Source organism: Cetorhinus maximus, chromosome 1 (genome assembly GCF_964194155.1).
Source record: "Cetorhinus maximus chromosome 1, sCetMax3.hap1.1, whole genome shotgun sequence".
Classification (NCBI taxonomy): domain Eukaryota; kingdom Metazoa; phylum Chordata; class Chondrichthyes; order Lamniformes; family Cetorhinidae; genus Cetorhinus; species Cetorhinus maximus.
Window position 1 is genome coordinate 55,878,309 of NC_135879.1, and position 22,393 is coordinate 55,900,701.

A 22,393-nucleotide genomic window follows, 5' to 3' on the forward strand; every position below is an offset into this window, starting at 1 on the left:
TGTATGATATATGAACAATGTCAAAGAAGAATTATTTCAACTAGCACCATGACTCCTACTATGCTAAACATTAGGAGGTCACAGACACTGTTGTAACCATTCTCCATGGCCCCTATTGGATTCCCGTGTAGAGGCTGAGAAGCCTGACTCAGTTATTTAAAAGCTCCAATCTGTAGCAAACCAGCTGAGGTAAGGGGCTTGAGCAGAAAATCCTGTCCCTATCTGTGACATGACCATTCCTGCAGCACACTTTGTTTATGCATTGCAAGCATATCATCATGGAGTAGGTTTATTGTATTTTTGGAGCCTTTGTTAATTTCCACATATTGTCCGAAGGTACAGTGAGATAGTATTGCAAGTATATCTATTCTGGAACAAGATCAAATATTAATGGAGCTTGTCAGTGCTTGGCAGGTTTTTAAAAGTTTTATGAGGTGGTGATTCATCGCATCTGTATCTACTGAAAATAATTGGCCACTGTGTTGCAATTCCACAGATTACTCCTATTGAAGCAGCTGAGAATGTGATATTCTTTAGCACAGTGACCTCACACAATACTTATGGGCATGCAATGTTTTATTTCTAAGAATTAACATTCATGTAATGAGTACCAGATAACAGGATTTTCTGACTGTAGACATCATAACATTTAATAATAAGCAGAATCTTTGTAAGAACATAACACTTTTCCTTTCACTTTGCTCTCTTCCTCCTTGCAGAACCTTCTAAGAGGTCTTACCCTATGTACCTAATTACCCTTAACTACACAGGGGTTTGTGGATATGTGGTAACATTTATATAAATGAAGTCAAAACAAATTAAATTATCTTTAAAACAACCTGTCTGGAAGCAGACTTTAATATCAAACAAAAATAAAATAATTGTACTTCTGAAGTTAAGTTCTGAAGAAGAGTCATCTGGACTTGAAATGTTAACTCTTTCTCTCCACAGATGTTGTCAGACCTGCTGAGTTTTTCCAGCAATTTTTGTTTTTGTTTCAGATTTCCAGCATCTACAGTATTTTGCTTTTATAAAATAATTGTATCTGGACTCCAAGGGTTAATTTAGGAGATATTACACAAACTAGAGTTGGAATTTAGAAAGTTATTCACAGGAACAAATGGGATTGATCGAGAGAAACTATTTTTGCTGGTTGGGAAGCCTAGGACCAAGGGGCATAGTCTAAAAGTTAGAGCCAGATCTTTCAGGAGAGAAATTAGGGGCAGAATTTAATCAGTGAACCCCAAAATCGAAAGCGTAAGCGTGTGTCACTTCTGCTTATGAGTCAGCAACTGTTGCACATGGCATTGAGTGCTCATTTTAAAGGGTGGCAGCAGCCACCTGGGGCACAAGTAATATCTCAGTGGGGCAGGCAGCAAGTGACCAAATCCACCATCAGGTGATTGCAGAGCTGCTCCAGGTGGGCCATAAAGAAGCCCCCAGGACAAGAATGCAGGCTTAGCAGGCAGGGAGCATAGGGGACAAAATTTGCAGGTTTGGAAGGATAACGTCTAGAAGCTAAGCCTTCATCCTTCTTTGCAGCTCCAAATCTTTTACCACTATAATTCACCCCCTCATAGTTCTATATCATTTACTGGGACACCCCCCTCCAACCACTCCCACCCACATCCTGCAATCCAATCATCTGCTGGGATCCCCATTACTCCTACACTCCAATTAACTCCTGGGAACGCCCCCTCATCATTCCCCACCCTACCTCCGCTCTTCGCCCTTGCCACTACTGACGGTGGCAAGAAGTTCCCACCATTGGGCACTGTGAGTCCCAACCCACTGCTGAAACACCACTGACTTAATCCCTTAAATTTAACTTGCTTTCAGGAAGCCAAGGTTTCGGTTCCTGGTGGCTCCATTAAATTCCACCCTACGACACACTTCCAAACACAAATTATGGTAGAAGTTTGGACTCTGTTCTAGAAACAGTGATTGATGCTAGGTTAATTGTAAATTTTAAAACTGAGATTGATAGATTTTTGTTATCCAAAGGTATTAAGAGATATGGGGAAAGGACAGCTATATGAAGTTACATCGCAGTTCATTCATGATCTCATATAATGATGGAACAGGCTTAAGGAGCTAAATAGTCTAATTCTGTTCCTATGTTCCTACAGAAAGAACATGTACATACATTGTGCCTGTTTCAGCTAAGCAAAATAAGTGACAGCCATTTGCTGACTCATTCCTCAGGGCACTGCCTTGACCAATCAGGGTCAAGCTGCCTGGTTTAAATTTCAAACAATGGTTGGCAGTTAACTGTCAGTCACCATCAGTGGCGCATGCTCCATGGCAACGTCACTTGCCAACCAATCAACACTTTCTTCACATACAGTATAATTTGTTGTCTTCCCCTTATATTGGTATTCTTGCAAGTGTCCTGATGAGTGCAAGATGAAAAACTTAGACATTTCTCTTTTTTTCAACAATTACTATATTTGTTAACTTCTAATAGGACATTTGACATTTTGGTTTACAGAAATGTAAGTTGACATTTGAGGGAAGGGAACATTCATAATCATGTAATTTATTTTAAATATTTTCTGAATTGGTATAGACAATACATTAATCATGCAATTTGTTTTAAATATTTTCTTAATGGTTATAGACAATATATTTATAATAATATTTAGATTGCTTGGGGCAATGTTTGAAAACTTTCCAATTTGGTGTTTGCAGGCGAGGTCTACATTTTGGCAAGCAGTAAGAGTGTGACACAAGTGCACAGTGGGAAGCTCTACAAACTGATTGACCCAAAAAGGTACAGCTCTGGCTTGTGTTCATGGAACACGTAGTGTTCAGTTTATGCACCACATGGTATCAATCAGTTGTCATTATATCTGCTTGACAGCTGATATAAAGAATGAATAAAAACAATGCAGACAGCACCATCAAGCTGTTCAGTTATGAGGGGAAAAAGATCATCTCACATCTGTATTTTGTTAACCATTAAACATTAGGCACAGGTAAAGCAGATGTCATTGTACCTGAAACAAAGTAGTAAAACCTCAGAATTGTACAGCAAGCCTTTGATGATTGAAAAACATTTTTAAATCTTTAAAGAAAAATATTTTATGCATCTCCATTCAAACCACATAACTGCAGAAGCTACAAGAAGGATTAAAATGAGTCTCTATTTTTGGTAGCATCGTTGTTCAATCTATACTTTACAATATTACAATTGATTGTGCTTTCTTTAACATTAAAGCAGAACTGAATGTCAGTTGCACTGGTTACTCTCATGAATCCATAAAACAATGAAGGTATAATCAGATTGTCAATAATTTTTACTGACTTATATCATCACGGAAAATAGCAGTCCAAATGCCAAGGTTATTTTGGACATTTACTCTAGGATGTATAATCTATTGCATATTCAACAACATGAGGAAGTCCTGTCTCCCATGTTGAGTAGTTTAAAATGTTATACAACTATCTGCTCAGATTGGCTAAGTTTATTGTCAGAACTTTATGGTTTTTTTGTTGACTTTTGTCCACTTTCATCTTTAATGCTTTTTTGAGACCATTGGTCTACTAATGGGGGTTGTCTGTGGTCTCAGTTTTTCACTGTTGCTACCAATATAGGACATAACTTTCATTGGTGTTAGCCTTGTACTTTGGTGCTGGTGACTAAAGTTGTGAACTTGAAAAATTTTAATAAACATAGGGGCCGAATTTTCACCTGGGTGAATAGCCACATTTAGTTCTTTTTTTGGAGGAAATCCAATTTTCGTCTGCATTCCCAACCCTGCACCATATTCCTCTGGCCTTTTTGCGGGTCAGGAATGCCTGGTGTATAAAATGCACATGCACCCCCACTGAGATTGAATTCCCTTTTAAATGGGGGATGAAAATCAGATTTCTTTCATTTTTGTCTGGTGGTGCGGGGCTTTGGAAGCCCATTAGTAGCATGCCAGGTTTGAGAGTTTGTAAAGAAAGTGGAACACCTGCTGAGGAGCCTGGAACATTCTGACAATAAATTGTAATGTGTTTTGACCTTAAAATGACCTTATTAAGTGTTATATTATAATGTAGATGTATTTTTAATGCAATGATTCATCGTAGGGTTCTGTCCTTTAAACTAAGTTCACTCTTACATTGACCAGCCTTGTGTATTTGTTCACATTCATTACAGTGCTTTTCCAATGGAGAATGCATCATAATGCGATGAAAAATGTTATAAAATTCCTTGTCAGCCTGTGCTGTCATCTATTCTACCGTGATTTAAATGGCTCTGGCTGATATAAAAAAAACTGGCTCTGACACTTTAAAAATACTAACCACCTACTCCCTTACATTGATTAACAGGCATTCTGCTTTGAACTTGAAATGAGCACCTTCTGTTATTTCCTTCTCAGAGTGTGGACCATTGTTTGGACAGCTGTGCTCATTATCAATGCTTGGCTGAGTTTCAAGTGCTAATAGTATGTATTCCATTCATCTGAGAATGAATGACAGTTTCAAGAAGATGTAATAACAAATTGTCCCTTTGTGATTTCTGGTTTGTTGACAAAAACAACAAGATTTTACAAGGTTTTGTTTCACATGGACGAATGCATCTTTTTCTCAGTATCAATGAAATGGTGGCTTTTATTAGATGATGAGAGTTTTTTTTCCCAAGGAATGTAAAATATTTTCCATTAATATTGCATGGAATCTGAGGAGTTTATATAGTGCTTACAAGGTAAGTGACTATGGAGGTTACATGGGGGCATATAGGTGGCATAGGTATTCTGAGGAACATAGAGGATAGATCGGGACATAATGGTCACATGGGTTGGCATGGGTGATCTGAGGGGCCCTGGGCTGGTGTGGGGGGTGAGGGCAGTGAGGGATGAGGTTTAGGGGGTCTATAAACAGTGTCAGGAGTTGGGACACTGTGTTGGAGAATTGAGGCAGGCCTTCTAACCGGCCCACCTCCACACCCACTCTCCTTGTGCACTCCAGCATGGCTCACAAACTGTGCTGCGAACCCAACCCTGGTGTGAAAAGGCACACATGGGCTGAGTTTGCTGCTAAAGTGCACAGGTCCAGTTTTCCCTAGCCCAGAGGAAGATTGAGCCCCTGATTGCACATTTTAATGTACTTCTAGTGTTAATCGCAAAGTACTTTGGAAAATGCAGCATTTACAGCTGGGTGGTAAGTATATGTATAACTGTCTCAGCCCAGATGTTGATGAAGATGGTTTTCAGAGTAATGATCATGAGGCAGAGAGAGACTGTGATCACATATCTAAGTCATTTATTTGACTTTTTTATATTCAAAACTTCAACTATTTGAAGTCACTATTTAAGCTATTATTAATATGATGAACTCTCTGTATTAATTTCATGCATAAGCTCTTCATATTTGGAGCAGAAAATAATAATTTCACATCCTCCAAAAATTTGATCAAAGTTTCCTTTTTTCCCAAATTGTTCGAATAGTGCAAGTCACAAACTTTTAATTGGAGCAGCAACTCTTTAAGGGTTGCACACTTCAGTTTCAATTAACTCATAAGAGCAACTATTGTGCAGTTCTATGTAGCTTAGATTCAGCAGAGATTGAGCATTCAGCTATAATTGTAGTTCTCTTGCTTAATAACTGCCAATGAGCTTTTTGTGATATTGATGCAACAAAGAAAACGTGTTGGAGCTGCATGACTGCTGTGGCAATCATGTAGCTTCACTCAATCTTTTGTCATCCAGCCACCCCACTCATCGCTGTAACTTTATGGTATTCTGCTTGATGTAAGTCAAAAGGCACCAGGTCAAAAATTTTCTCAAGAAGGGCAAGTATTATTTAAATTATTAATTTATTATTTGAAATTCATTATTCATTTGTATTAAATTATTATTTAAACAAAATAATCTGAAACTGGAAAGCATACATCACATGAATAGACTATTGCATTGGTTGTGATGGAAAGCTGTTAGGCATACTCAGAACTGTGGCCTTAGTGGAATCCTCATTCATTCAACAGCTGGCTATGGAGTATCCCGAGGTAAAAGGATGAAATGGGGTAGCCTGTTAGCTGCAAAAAAAGCCAGTGAGGAAGATGAAGCCACATGTCCAGGTATGGACTATGGCCCAGATCTCCCAAGCAGCGGCAATGATAGTCAGGTTGCTGCTGCGCTCAAAAATTCTCCTGATTTGACACTGCTGCTCATTTCTTCTGGAGTCTTCAATCCCAGCTTTCACAGAAGCACATTCCCTGGGGAACTCTGTCAGAATATGCCCCATTTATATGACATGAATGCCATATGGTAGGTTTAATAGTCCAGTCTTAATGCTAGTTAAAGTAGGTGGATAGTCAGTTCAGGCTGGGTCAAGGGATAAGTGGATAGGCTGGTATTCAGGTTGGGGTGTAGTCAGGTCAGGTTGAGGAGTAAGTCAGGTGGTTGGCTCAGGCCAAGTTGGTCCAGTGACTAGGAGGGTTTCTGGGTCAGGGGTGGATAGTTGCATCTGGGGGATAATTGAATGGTTAGGAGGGATAGTAGGGTCTGGTGGAGCAGGGTGGCCTGGGGTTGTCAGGTGGTTCAGATGAGGGGGTATGTCAAGTGGCCAGAGAGGTAGTCAGGGGACCAGGAGGGATTGCTTGATTGTTGTGGTCAGTTGTTAGACTAGGTTTTAATCTGTCAAACATTTCCCTGGGTAATTAATTACCCAGTTCAGTACCATTTACACAGGGTCCCAGGAAGCAGGGGAATTGCCCATTGCAATTTGCAACCTCCCAGGCAGGTCTACAGATCAGGACTTCCCCTAATTGCCCTTGTATAGAGGGCATTTAAGAGGTAACCACATTGCTGTGGGTCTGAAGCCACATGTAGGCCAGACCAGATTTCCTTCCTTCCCTACTCTAAAGGGCATTAGTGAGGGGTTTTGTGATCATCATTAGACTATTAATTCCAGATATTTATTGAATACAAATACATCTGCCTTGGTTGGATTCGAACCCAGGTCCCCAGAGCATTACCACTATGCCACTATCTCCCCATGGAATTGTAAAGAGCAGGCAACAGTATAAATATGTAAATTACTGGCTGTCTTAACAGTCATTGTAGTGATACCTTTACACTTCTACATATTGCTATGAATATGTAATTTCATGATTCATATATTTTAGGAATATAACTTCTATTTGAGAATGGAATGTTTAAACGTAAGATAAGTGGGGAAAAAACCTGGGTGAGTGGATAGTAAACAAAGACTAAAGTAATTGCAATTCAAAAAGTAGCCTATTTAATAAGGTCAGAGTGAGAAATGTGAATACATTAAACAATGGGTGACCCCTTTCTGAATACAAGAGATCCACAGTTGGGTCCCAGATCAAAGAAAGGTTTGAGAGCAAAGGATAAACAAGGGAAGTTCTTAAAGAATCCATATACTTTTCAGATCAAAGAACAAGTTTGGGAATTGTGGATGATTGATTTGAATCTCTTTCTGGGATATCCCAGGTATGATGTTGCCTTGGGATTAGATTGCAGGGAGGCAATCTTTCATTTTGGGTTTATGTGTGTGTCTTCTCACAGAAACAGTATTAAGCTTGGAAGACTGTGAGACGGCAGTGGTGTATCTGCCATCATCCAAAACAAGGAGCATAGAGGCCATCAGGAATCCAGAATGTTCCTGATCTTTAGCCACTAAGCAGGAATTGTGAGTGGGACCTATGCTCGGAATAAAAAGTCCTAGTTCATGAGGAATTGAAATTGTCAGACCTGCCTGGTAAAGCCAGTAGAAGCAATGGACAGTGGAGCCCTCACACGGAGAGAAAGCTCTGGCAGTCTAAGTGCCAGTTTGGGAAACTGAGGAGAATTAAAGTGAATTCCTAAGAGCTGTGGCACACCTTGGGTTTGGACTCAGGAGAAGTGAAGGAGCCCTCAAAACCCTGTAATGTGCAGGGGAACTCTTGGGTGAAATGAACACAGAGTCGTCTGTTGAGATTTTCATGTTTACATAATGAAGATTTGCAAAGTCTGGTGTTAAGTTAGAGGTATTTGCTTTGTTTAATTCTTGTACAGTAAAACCTTTAGTTTAAAACAGGAAGTCTTCTGGCATAATTTGTTCAGTGAATCAGTAGGAGCTTGAATTTCCTTTTAAAAGTTAATGGTCTCCCTCAAGATCATAACAATATACAAACCTATCAGTTGTGGCATTATCTTTATTAAAAATATTTGAACGCTACTTGTTCCTGTGTTTAACTCTTAACAATATTACTACTCTTGAGCTATTGTTATATCATTCTTTTAATTTTGATTCCTGGGGTCGGATTTTCAAATGGCCACCAAGGTGGAACCGGAGGTGTAAGGCGTCACAATTTCCCACTGCCAGGCCACTTTCATTCAAGGAGGATCCGAGAGGTGACAGCTACCTGCGCCCAAGCAGCAAGTAGTCCATTAGGTCAGTTAAATAGCCTATTAAGGCCACTTTCCACACACTGACTGGAATTTTTCAGTCAGTGTACAGGCCCTTCACTGAGGCCAAACACAGGCAAGAGATGGAGGTGACCTCCCTGCAACAGACCGGGATTTGGAATGGTGGGGTGGTGCAGCATTCAAGTTAGTGAGGGAACACCTCCCCCCATGCCTGCCATTATCATCCAGCCATAGGTGTGGCCACTGGCCATCCACAAAGATAACTCAGTAGCTGTGGCCTTCTTGATGTTAAAAACTTTCAAAAGTACTTCAGTGAATGCCTCCATCTTGAGGCACCCTCTCTTTCCCCTACCCACATGGGCAACTCCCACCTCTGACGGTGGGGCTGACAATATTTCAATGCTAGAGGGCCTCCTATTGGCCCTCCAGCCTCAGGAGCCCACCCCTTAATTGAAGTGCACACCCTGGCCAATAATTGGCGTGCTCGTTAAAAATAGCATGGGACATCAAGTGCCCAGGCAACAGGTGGTCAGGACCCGGAAATGTACCTGACATCAGGGTCCTGACCCCAGAACTAAATACAGCCCCGTAGGTTTGGCATTGGTGAGCAACTCCCAAATTTCATGCTGCTGAATCCTACTTCCACAACCCACTAGTAGACTGTTAGCCCCTGAGCCTGTGTCCATCACCAAGCTACGGAAAATAAATTTAAAACCATAATCACCATCAACTGCCTCACAAAATCTAACTTAAAAGGAGGATAGTATAAAAGCAGTTGTAGTCTGGAGCTGGTAGGAGTCCTTGGACAGTTAAAAACTGTAAACCCAAATCCTGTGATTTATGCAGCCTTAGGGCACAGCTACTAACATCAGTTAAAATCATCAGTGGAGACATCTGTAATGAACTAGAAGTTCCAACTCTACTTGGGGGTATTTTATGTCAATTTTTACAGATTCAATGAAATTGTTCTTGGTTTGAACATTCTTTAAATACCCTAAGTCACTCCAAGTCTGTCAACATTCATTTGGGAGTTTCTCACAGAAACATTGCATATATGCAATATAAGCAAATCTAGCCAAGAGTAACAAAGCAGCTTCCGTCAGTTATTGGATTTTGGGGTAATTTTAATAGGCCACAAAACATGACTTCATTGCATCCGCATTTTCGGCTCTACGGTTGCCATTTTGTTGTAGAATGTTCTCTGTGTTGTGCGTGCGCACTTCTGGTGCAGCCTGCACAGTATGTCATTTTGGTGAGGCATAGCGCTGGTGTTAGGAGCATGGGCTGGAAGCTGTAGAGCAGGCAGATTGTGATGTTAGACAGTGTGTAATGTTGACTTTATGCCAGTACTGCCATTTCTGAGCTCACCATGCCAGTCCTCTGTTAACTTGCACAGCAGGAAGGAGACCACACATCACCGCACCCCCCCCCCCCCCCCACACATTTCCACTGCCCCACCAGCGTTATTTAAAGGAATCATCAATTGCTTCAGCTTAATTGCTGACTGGTTTCTACTAGCTCTTCCCTTCTTCTGCTGTTTTACGTTGTTGAAGTCTACAGGGAATACTGCTGCAGGTAATTAAACCCTTCGTTCTGACTTAAAGGGTTCTGGTCAGACTACTTGCTCCCAGTCATGGTGCAGTAGTTACCAATCCTCTTGGCCTGCAGCATGATCGGGAGATTGAGCACGGGCAACTTAGAGGTGCTTACAGAGAGAGGAGGGGAGAAAGGGTCTCAGCAGGAGACCTTATCCACCTACGGTCTTCAGGAAGCATTTCTCATACCTTAACCCTATTAAGGAGTAAAGTGTGCAACAATTCCACTTGACAAAGGAGGTGTACACTGAAATATGCCATCTCTTGGAGGTAGACCTGCAACTTCAAAGCAGGGCAAAGATGGTGTTGTCAGTGGCGGTGAAAGTGACTGTGGCCATAAACTTCTTTGCGTTGGGATCCTTCCAGGATGGAACAGGTGATATCTCTAATGTTTACCAATTTGCCATCCACTGCAGTATAAAGAAGGTGACCAATGCTCTTTATGTCAGTAGAGGGGAGTACATTACATCATTCTCTCTGGCCAGGCAGAAGCAAGCAAAGTGTTCCCATGGCTTCCTATGCCAAGATAATCGGCATCCCCATGTTGTAGGATATCATCATGTGGCTTTATGAGTGCTGCATCTAAATTCAGAGTCATACCTCAACTATTCAGAGCCATACCTCAGCATTTATTGCCCGTCCTTGATTGTCCTTGACAAGGTGGTGATGAAACATTACAGTCCATTTGCTGTAGGTACACCCAGTGTTGTTAGAAAAGGAGTTCCAGGATTTTGACCCAGTGAGTGGGAAGGAACAGTGGAATAGTTTCAAATCAGCATTGTGTGTGACTTGGAGGGGAACTTATAGGTGGTGGTGTTTCCATGAGTCTGCTGACCCTGTCCTCTTGGGTAGCAGAAGTCATGGATTTGGAAGGTGCTGTTCAAGGAAGCTTGATGAGTTGCTGCAGTACATCTTGTATATGGTACGCATTGATGCCACTGTGCATCGATGGTGGAGGGAGTGAATAGTTAAGGTGGTGGATGAGGTGCCAATCAAGCAGACTGGTTTGTCTTAGGTAGTGTCAAGTGTGGTTGGAGCTGCTCATCCAGGCAAGAGGAGAGTATTCCAACACACTCCTGATTTATGCCTTGTAGATGATGGATAAGCTTTGGGGAGTCAGGAGGTGAGTTACTCTTCACAGAATTCTCAGCCTCTGATCTGCTCTTGTAGCCACAGTATTTATATGGCTGGTCCAGTTCAGTTTCTGATCAATGATAACCTCCAGGGATGTTGATAGTGGGGATTCAGCAATGGTAATGCCGTTGAATGTCAGGGTGATGTGGCTGTGTTCTCTCTCATTGGAGATGGTAATGCCTTGATGTCATGGACAGTGGCTCTCGCCTCACCTCTTGGCTTCAGCTCTTTTGTCCATGTTTGACCAAGGCTGTTAATGAGCTATGGAGCTGTGTGATCCCGGTGGAACCCAAACTGAACATCAGTGAGCGGGTAGATGAGCAGTTTGATAGCACTCTCAACAACACCTTCCATCACTTTGTTGATGATTGAGAGTAGGCTGAGGGGCCAGTGATTGGGCAGATTGAATTTGTCTGGCTTTTTATGGACAGGACATAACTGGGCCATTTTCTACATTGGCGGGTAGATGGCAGTGTTGTAGCTGTATTAGAACATCTTGGCTAAGTGCATGGCTAATTCTGGAACTCAAGTCTTCAGTATTACTATGGTGATGTTGCTAGGGCCCATAGCCTTTGCTGTATCCAGTGCCTTCAGCTTTTTCTTGATATCATGTGGAATGAATCAAATTGGCTGATGTTGGGGACCTCAGAAAGAGGCCCAAATGGATCATTCGCTTGGCACTCTTGGCTGAAGATGGCTGCAAATGCTTCAGCTATTGCTTTTGCTGTCCCTATTTTTGGGCCTTATTCAATTCCACCACCCACATCCACCCCCCCCCCCCCCCCCCCCCGGCAAACTCAAGTCTTTTCTTATAAAGTTGCGTTTTGTTCTGTAAAGGGTTGGCAGTTGATTTGGAGATAGAGAACACTGGTGTGGAATACTCTGGCAAAATGTGACAACTGATGTTCCCCAGTGATCTGTATAGGGGCCGCAATTTGTCTCTATACAGTGATTTCGATAAAGAAACAAAAAGTTACGTATCAACTTTTGAAAATGGCACTTAATTAGGGGACACTGTAGGTTGTGAATATGGGAGAAGGATATTACAAAGGGATATAGATAGGCTAAGTGAGTGGACAAAACTGTAGTAGCTGGAGCTCAGTGTGAGGGCCTTCCTTGTGTTTATAAGGTTGAGGAGTGATGTAATTGGAGTGTTTAAAATAATAAAAAAAGATTTGGTGGGGTAAACGTACAGAAGCTTTTTCATCTGGTGGCTTAAAATTAGAGCTAGATCACTCAGTCCTTTTTCACACAAAAGATGGTATTCTCTCTTTCAATTTTCCTAGCGTCCACAGCCTTTTGGAAGTTACAAGACTGAGATTAACAAATTTTTGATAGGTAGGAGTATCAGGAGATATGGATGAAATATGGTTATTGGAGTTCAGGTACAGATCAACAATGAGCTAATTGAATAGTGGAATAGGCTCAAGGGGCTGAATTACCTTGTTCTGTTCCTATGTTATCATGTATTTTGTGATACCAGTTTACTTCTGGTTGCTCTTCCAAATATTGCTTTCTTCTGTGTGATTGTTTATTAACCAATGATCTGGCCTATAATTTTCACTGTCAGTCATGCACACAATTCACAGTTCCTCACTACGTATTCTACTCTCAGCTTTCTGCTGCCTGACATGATCCTCATTAATGGTGACATACTTAAGAGTGCAATCACTAACTATCGGTTTTATTTTCAACTTGTGGCTTCTTTCTGATAATCCTGTGTTCTATTGCACTTTGAAAATAATAATGACTGCAAGAGATTTTGTTTCTGATGGGGAGAAACTAGAAATTGAGAGCAGGTTGGTAGCAAGCAAAAATGGACCAAGGTTATAACCAGTAGCAAGAATTTGTGGCAAGTTACTACATTACATTTCCTGGATAGTACACTATGCAGCCATGGCGCACTGGTGGCGAAGGGATGAATGTATAATGTGATAGATAGGTTGCCAATCAAGCTGACTACTTTGTCCTGATGGTGTCAAGCTTCTTGAGTGTTCTTGGAGTTACACTTATCCAGGCAAGTGGGGAGTATTCCATCACACTCCTGACTTGTACCTTGTAGATGGTGAACAGGCTTTGGGAAGTCAGTTATCGCAGAATTCTGAGTCTCTGTTCCGCTCTTGGAGCCACTGTATTATATGGTTGAACCAGTTAAGTCTATGGTTAATGATGGCCTCCAGTATGTTGATGATGACGGATTCAGTGATAGTAATGCCGTGCATGGTCAAAGAGAGGTGGTTAGATTCTCCCTTGTTGGAGATGGTCATTACCTGGCATCTGTGTGGCATAATTGTTACATGCCACTTATCAGCCCAAGCCTGAGTGTTGTCCAGGACCTACTGCATGGGGGCACAGATGGCTTTATTATTGGAGAAGTTGCAGATTAAGCTAAACACTGCAAGCATCAATGAGCATCTCCACTCTGACCTTATGATAGAGAGAAGGTCATTGATGAAGCAGCTGAAGATGATTGGGCCTAGAACACAACACTGAGGGACTCTGGAACGATGTTCTGGGACTGAGGTAATAAGCCTCCAACACCCACAACCATGTTCCTTTGTGCTAGCCAATGGAATGGTTCAGAACATAAGACCTGAATAAATAGGAACAGGAGTAGGCTTTTCGGCCTCTTGAGCCTCTTTTCACCTTTCCTGAACAACACCTCTTTTTTAGTCCTATATATGTTGTTGGTACTCACTTGGCCCACAACAGCTGGATCTTTCCCCTCCCACCCCAAGTGCCCTCTCCAGCTCGAAGAGATGCCCTTAACCTTGACACTGGGCAGACTACATTTTTTTTATTCTTTCAGCATAAGGCCAGCATTTTTATTGCCCATCCTTAATTGGCCTTGAGAAGGTGGTAGTCAGATATCTTCTTGAACCGCTGCAGTCCTGTAGTGTAGGTTCACCCACAGTGCTGTTAGGGAGTGAGTTCCAGGATTTTGACCCAGTGACAGTGAAGGAACAGTGATTTAATTCCAAGTCAAGATGGTGTGTGGCTTGGAGGGAACTTGCAGATGGTGGTGTTCCCATGCACCTGCTGCCTTTGTCCTTCTAGGCAGTAGAGGTTGTGGGTTTGGAAGATGCTGTCAAAGGAACCTTGGTGAGTTGCTGCAGTGCATCTTGTAGATAGAACACACTGCTGCCACTGTGCATCGGTTGTGGAGGGAGTGGATGTTGGGGGTGATGGATGGGGTGCCAGTCAAGTGGGCTGCTTTGTCCTGGATGGTGTCGAGCTTCTTGAGTGTTGTTGGACTCATCCAGGCAAGTGGAGAGGATGTTGTTAGTGGGGAATTCAGGGATGATAATGCCATTGAGTGTCAAGGGAAGATGGTTAGATTCTCTCTTGTTGGAGATGGTCATTACCTCCACTTGTGCGGCACAAATGTTACTTGCCATTTATCAGCCCAAGCCTGGATGTCGTCCAGGTCTTGCTGCATATGAATGCGGCTGCTTCGGTATTTAAGTAGTCATGAATGGCGCTGAACATTGTGAAATCATCGGCAAATACCCCATTTTTGACCTCCTGCGCAGACGGGGTGACCACTTTGCTGAACACCTTCCTGTCGCTTGCCATTTCAATACACCATCCTGCTATCATGCCCACATGTCCATCCTTGACCTGCTGCAATGTTCCAGTGAAGCCCAAAACAAGCTGAAGGAACAGCACCTGATCTTTTGGTCACTTTACAGCCTTCCGTACGTAACATTGTGTTCAACAACTTCAGACCATGAACTCTCTTCATCCCTTTTTTATCCCTTTTTCAAAATTCATTTTTGATTTTTATTCATTTATTCATTGTTTTATCCCCCTTTTAAGCCCATTTTCATCCTTTTTCCCTACCACCACCCTCCCCCCACCCCAACCACAAACACCCCTCCCCCCCAAGGGTCATCTGTTACTTGTTCATGTTGTTCTTTTCAGAGTGCTTACCCTTGTCCTGCTATTGTCACATTCTGTTTTCTTAACTTTGCCACTATCAGCACCTTTTTTAGCCCTTACCACTACCATTAATACTCCCTTTGTTCTTTTGTTCATGACATCTTTGTCAATCTCTCCTTTGCCCCCACCTATCGCTGGCCTTCTATCCAGCTTCACCTGCTCCATCCACCTTAAACGGTATAAAATTAATCACATTTCTACTTTTCTGTAGCTCTGAAGAAGAGTCATACGGGCTCGAAACATTATCTCTGTCTCTCTCTCTCTCCACAGATGCTGTCAGACCTGTTGATTTTTTCCAGCATTTTCTGTATTTGTTTCAAATTTCCAGTATCCGTAGTATTTTGCTTTTATCTTGCAGTGATGTCCTGGGACTGAGATGCTTGACCTCAAACAATCACAACCATCTTTGTTTGTGCTAGGTATGACTTCAACCAGTGGCGAGTTTTCCTCTGATTCTCATTGACTTTAGTTTTGAAAGGGCTCCTTGAAGCCACACAGTCAAATGCTGCCTTGATGTCAAGGGAAGTCACTCCCGCCTCACCTCTTGAGTTCAGCTCTTTTTCCCATGTTTGGACTAAGGCTGTAATGAGGTCAGGAGCTGAGTGGCCCTGACAGAACCCAAGCTGAGCAACAGTGAGCGGGTTATTGCTGAAGTGAGTGCTGCTTGATAGTATTGTCAACAATCCCCTCCATAGCCTGTGAGACTTATGCTCTCAGTTGCAGAAAAAATTATATACCCCCTAACTATACTGTCTGCTACTACAGCAATATTCCTTTTCACTCTCCCATCTTTAATGGTGCCATGTGCATGAATTGCTCCTTAGCAGTACCAACATTGTCACGATGTGCTAAATGGCTTTCTGTACCGTTTCTATGTATCACAGTGTTCTAGTCAGTTTGCTCATCCTCCGTGTAGTATTCGCTGCCGTCCACACAGGCTTCAAGAACCTTGTACTTGTTGGACAAGGGTAAGGGCTGAAGCTCCTCCAGTGCTACCTCCTGGACCCCCATACCTGCCTCTCTCATAGTCACACCCTCCTCTCCCTGACCTTGGACTAAATTTGTAGCACTTAACCTATGAGCCTTCTGGAAAAAAGTGTCCAGGTAACTTTCTCCCTCCCTGATGCATCGCAGTGTCTGAAACTCAGACTCCAGCTCATTAACTCCAAGCTGAAGTTCTGCAAGCTGCAGACATTTACTGCAGATGGGGTTGCTGTGGATCACACTGATGTTCACCAGTTCCTACAGCTACAGCTGCAACATAAATCCTGCCCTGTCACCTCTATTTTATTCAATTTAATTAATTAGGGTTTTGAGTTTTGAAATATCACCCAATGATTATTTGTAGTTAAAGTTTATAATAATACTAGTTTAGCCATAAATTTAATACAATACTATTATCCTCTCGGTCCTAGTTTAAACTACTGCCCTAGTTTAGAGAAAAAAAACTGTAAAAACCCACCAACCAATCACCCGCCTGTACACCTAATTAATGCTCCCAGGTCACAGCTCTCAAGTCTCGCTGACTCTCGTTCCCTTTCTCAGACCTCTCCTTGTCTTGTAAAAGAAGAGAACAGCAGCCTCTCTTCACTCACCAAATTCTCAAGTACTCTGTAGAAGCTGTATTCATTTGAGCTGGTCTCTGTGCAACTTACTTCATGCATTAACAAAAGCTCCCTGATTCCTATTGACTTCAATCTTGTTAGAGCTCCTTGATGCCACACTTGGTCAAATGGTACCTTGATGTCAAAGGCAACCACTTTCATCTGACTTCTGGATTTCAGCTCATTTGTCCATGTTTGGACCACAGCTGCAATAAATCTGGAGCTGAATGGCTCTGGCGGAACCCAAACTGAGCAAGGCAGGTTATTAGTGGACAAGTACCTCTTTGTAGCACTGTCGATGACACCTTCCATCACTTTGCTGTTTATTGAGAGTAGACTGACAGGGTGGTAATTGGCCAGTTTAGATTTGTCCTGCTTTTTGTGGACAGAACAAACCAAAAAATTTTCTACACTGTAGGGTAAAAATCAGTGTTGTAGCTGTACTGGAACAACTTGGTTAGGTGTGCAGCTAGTTCCGGAACACAACTCTTCAGCATTACAGTGAGGAAATTGTCAGGGTCCATAGCCTTTGCTGTATTCTGTGTGCTAAACTGTTTCTTGATCTCCTGTTGAGTGAATCAAATTGTCTGAAGACTGGTATTTATAATGCTGGGGACCTCCAGAAGAAACTGAGATACTTCATCTACTCGGCACTTCTAGTTACCATGTTTTTCACATTACAGCAGTGACTACACTTCAGTAGTACTGCATTGGCTGCGAAGTGCTTGGGAAGTCCTGCGATCGTGAAAAGTGGTATATAAATGTAAGCTTAAATGAAAGTTTCATTTAAGATAATATAGTTAGCGTTTCCATTTAAAGTACCTCCGGTAGGAATTTATGTCAGCACACTAATAAGAGCATTGAAAATGGTATAAGAGAGAATTAAACTCAAAGAAGGGCTTTATGTGGTTTCTATGCTCATGGGGCAATCATAATTAATGAATACTATATATCATATGCTGTTCTAATGCAGAATTTGCATATTTTCAAAAGAATGAAGAAACCATAGCAAAATAATAAGCAGTGTTTAATAGTTATCAGCTGGAGAAATCTGAACAAAATATAACCTTGTGAAACAAAGCCATTTTTAATTCATTTTCTTTGGTTCATAAGGAGTTATAATGCAAAATCCTGCCCAGGTAAACTTGAGCTCACCCATAACTCTGTTGCCTGTATCCTGATTTGCACCAATCCATTCACCCGTCACCGCTGTACGTGCAGACCTACATTGGCTCCCGGCCTGGCAACAGCTCAATTTAAAATTCTCATTCTTGTTTTCAAATCCCTCCTTGGCTCGCCCCATCCTATCTCTGAAATTTCTACTAGCCCTACAACTCTCCAAGATTTCTGTGTCCCTCCAATCTGACTTCTTTTGCATCCCCAATTTCCTTCACCCCATTATTGATGGCCACGCCTTCAGATGCCTAGGGCCTTAACTCTTCAAATATCCTCCAAAAATCTCCCTACCATTTTTTCCTCCTTTAAGACGCCCCTTAAAACCTATCTCTTTGACCGAGCTTTCAGTCACCTGCCCCATTATCTGCTTATTTGATTTAATGTCAAGTGTAATGCTCCTGTACCTCCTTGGGATATTTTGCTATATTAAAAGCCCTATGTAGGTACAAGGTACTGTTGTTCGTTCATTGTTAGATGGCATAAGTAAACCACTCATCTAGCCTCAGTAATCAAGAAGTCTACATTTCCTTCGACCCAAAGGAACAATTATTATGTAAATCATTTCAGATTCAGTTGCAGCTAGCTAGACATTTTGTTAGTGTTGCTATCATGTCCAATAACTTGACAAATCTTTCCACATTAGATTAAGTGATTGAGTTTCTTGGACTGTGTGAGTTAGTTTGCACATTGTGACTATTACAGTATTTGTATCTGATTTCAAGGGACTGGTTTGCCTGACCTTGGTTTTGTGTTCATGTTGCCCAAACTAGCAGGGTGGTCTTGAACTGAAATATCTTGAAGGTTACACTGGGACCTCACATTACACCGGCTGACTATAATGGGTTATGGGGTGATGTGATGAACATAATGTGCTGCATTGGCTGAATAAAAGTGGCTCCTGTATTTTGGCAGTTTACTCAGTCGTTTTTCCCAGTGGACGGCTGCTTGGAGTACTTCCAATAGTGTCTGCCTTTAAACTATTACTTAAATATACTCTTTTGTCATTACTGTTTTAAAAGCATATTTTAAGTTTTATATAATGTTTGGCTATTCACTCTTCTTCATGAATTAACATCATTCTTTGTACGGAATGACATACTAAAATTAGCACTATGTTATGTTTAATTTGGCCAGTGAGCATAACATTGCCATAGATTGCTTATCTCAATTACCCAGCCACACGCAGAAACCATTCCCTTAAGAGCTTTAATAATAATTTGTGTGCATTTTAACTTTCCAAACACTTAAACTAACTTTGGAGAACGGTAGTAAATTCTCCTTGCCCTCCCCTGCGATAGATGTTACGTTGATAAATTCCCACAGTGACTGTTGACCCAGCTGTTTGTTCAAGTGTTTGTGCAACAGGTGTTGTTTTCATGGCCACCCTGACAGTAATACAAACTGTTTAGTAGTTATGCTGACCTCTGAGCTATTATCATCAATGCAGAGCAGACTGGGTATCGTTTTTCAAAAATGTCATAGCTGTTAAAGGCTGTGGGCCAGGAGATACCAGTACAGTATTAATCTCCTGTTTGTTTCAATCACAATGTTCTGACACCAGAAATAGTGCATTAATGCATTACTATTTTAATTTCCTTTTGGTACAGAAATCCAAAAGAGAAAAAAAACCCAGTTATTTTTATAAAAGAAAAATCTTTTCCACTGCCTTATCTAAACAAAATTAATGTTAGTGTAATTCTTCAAATTACTTACAATGATTTTCCTCTACTGCTCTTGGGCATTGGCTCAATATTTTCTCAATAAATATTTATTGATTAATTTGACTCCCACAGTTGTTGAAATGAGTACAAATGGACTACAGAGTTGATGGGGTGCACAGACTGGGTGGCACAGTGGGTTAGACATTAAACTTTCACCTCCTATGTTCTAATCCAGCCTAGATTGATCAGATGAACGTTTGCTTGCTGGTTTATAAGGGTCTTATGTAAAATTAGTCTGGGCAGTGTAAATCCAATTTCTTGTGGGTATAAGCTTATACTACAAAGGTGTGTTAATTCGGCGCTAATTAGAAATTAGATTGTTGTAGGAGGACGTTGTGCCAAATTCTGGGTCTGTCTTAGGTATCCTCAGGCACAATAGTGTTGGTCACTCCAGTAAATGGTTCAAGGAATGTGTCCATACTGACCAGTATCTAATTTTAAAATTGCATGACCTGGAAGTGTAACAATAACAGTCCCATGTGATCTGAAGAGGATATTGTACCCATAGCCTTGTGTTTCTCCAATCTTTCAGAAAGTGGACCCAAACAGTTAGTGAGACAAGACCATGTACAAATAATTAAGTTGTATTGTTTTACAACAAGCTAAAAAAATGTAATCAGATCTCACCTTGATTCACCAGCTATAGAACCTCTTTGCAAAAAGAGAAATAATAAACAATGTGTCACACAGCGGGCGGAATTTTCCTGTCCTGCCAGTGGCAGGAATCATGGTGGGCAAGGGCACAATAATTTTACGTGATTGCAAAAGTCAGTTATCTGCTGGTGAGTAAATAAGTTGGAATTTCTCTCTCCCAACTTTCATGGCAGGTTGCATTTCCCGCTGCTCCATGTCGGGAACCACATTTGCATCCCTTTGCACCTCATGAAAGCTCATTAAAAACCCAGCTCACCTGAATCATGTTCTCACTCCAAATCTAATTGCCCTGCCAGCAGATAATTAGACCGGTCTGATTCACAACCCGATATAAGTGGCGTGCACTGGCGACCTTCACTTCACTTGCAACTTCGAGGTTTATACATGCAGCATTCACCTAACTTTTACTGCACTGCTGCCATATCTTGCAGCTGCTTCAATTCGATGCCAAGGCTGCTCACCATCAAGTAAGACCAGCAGGAAGGAAAGGGGTGGGAGGCAGACGCATGACTGGGGGCATTGACTGGACAGAGGGAAAGGAAGAGGTGGAAGGCACACACTTGATGAGGGGGGGGAGGTGGGGTGGCAGTGGTGACTAGAGCCCAGGAGGGAAGGAGACTGTCTCTGTGGACAGACACATGACTTGGGTGGTGGGGGTGGCGGGGCGGGGGGGTGGGGGGGTGGGGGGGTAACTGGAGGATGGGAGGGAAGGGGTGGACAGAGATACGACGGTGTAGCGGGGGCGACTGAAGTCTGGGAGGGAAGGGGTGGACAGAGACATGACTGAGGTTTAAAGGAAGAAAGGGGAGAAGTGTGAGTCAGTCTTGGGGCTTTGCGGACCACATTGGTCGAGGCCAGAGTTTAAAGGCTCTCCTGGGGCAGTGTGGACTACATTGTTTGGAACAGAATGTAAAGGCAGTCCTGGGGCTATGTGGACTGTACTACTTGGCTGTGCCTGGCGTGCATGTTTTGGTCCTGGTCCAGGGAGGGGAAAGGCCTGTTTGTGCAGTGTCGGTCATGCACAGCATGGTGTTCAGGGTGTGGTCAGTCTTTCACACGTTTGGGTCCTGGGGGCTGGTGGGTTGGTACTGGGCAGCAGATGGCACTATCACAGTCAGGGGTGGCATCAGCGGCCTGTAAGTTGGGAACTGGTAAGTAAGAAGGGGGTAGTCTATGGTCTAATGGGCTGGAGGGGGGTGCAGTTTCCCTGTATGTCCCTGTGCATATGGCCTCAAGCTGGGGAGGGTCAGGTAGACATGGAACCACCAACAGAAAACAGTTCAGGGGGCACACAGGAATATCGACTACAATGATGATGGGCTGCAGAGTTAAAGAGAGTGTGATTGGAGAAAATTTGGACAATGTGAGCATCGAGGAGAATAGGAGAGACTTGGACAGTAACAGGAGGAGGTTGGAAGCTGGTCTCGAAATAGAATCAGAGCAGCACCATTTCGACAGCCCAGTGGAATGATGCAGTAAAAAAATAACTTCGGAGAAAATTGCCAGGGGAGGGGCCTGAGGGCATGTGGGAGGAACCGGCCACTGCACTTTTGGGCCAACAAAGGGCACCATAATAACTACCGGTTCAGGGTATGGAGTTCAAAGCTCAGCTGCGACATGTTAGGAAGAGTTAAATGTCACTTGAAGGATTTGGGACCTTAACTCATGATGCATAATCTTGTGAGAATCCATTAGGACTTGGGGTAACATTTGATTTGGTCTGCTTGACCATTTGTCTGTCACAGAGGAATGTGAAAAGATAAGAAAGATCAAAATATTAAGGGGCCACAGCTGAAGTACATATGCTACAGAACATGCTCCAGACAACCCTACATATTGTAATTGGGATGTTCAGGGCATACAGGGCTGAACCTTTGCAGTCATTAAATTAGTGAAAGGCTGGGCTGTAGTCTAGTCAAAAGGAGGCAGCCTGACAGTACCCTGACTGAAGTTGATAGCACATGGCTGTACTCACCCAGATCCAACCCCTTTTGTGAATGTGCTGTCATGCCTGAGGGGGAAAGCTCAGCTATCTGTGATTCTTCATGATGTGCTTCAGCTGCAAGGGTGGACTTGGGGATGGACTGTATGGAATGAGGACTTCACAATGACTCCCTAACTTGGCGATGGAAAGAGAACATTGCAGGGTGAGGTGCAATCATGTATCTAATCTATTTTTCCACTGAAACAAGGAGGAGTGC

At 42.4% G+C, this 22,393-nt stretch overlaps 1 protein-coding gene across 5 annotated transcripts in view; it reads left to right on the forward strand.

The window, feature by feature from the left end:
* hhip (hedgehog interacting protein) overlaps positions 1-22,393 on the forward strand; it is a 236,923-nt gene that overhangs the window by 147,568 nt on the left and 66,962 nt on the right. For all 5 annotated transcript variants that reach the window (XM_078540822.1, XM_078540831.1, XM_078540851.1 and 2 more), the window contains exon 11: positions 2,692-2,773. In XM_078540822.1, the coding sequence (XP_078396948.1) occupies positions 2,692-2,773 (82 nt within the window). The remainder of the gene's footprint in view (positions 1-2,691; positions 2,774-22,393) is intronic.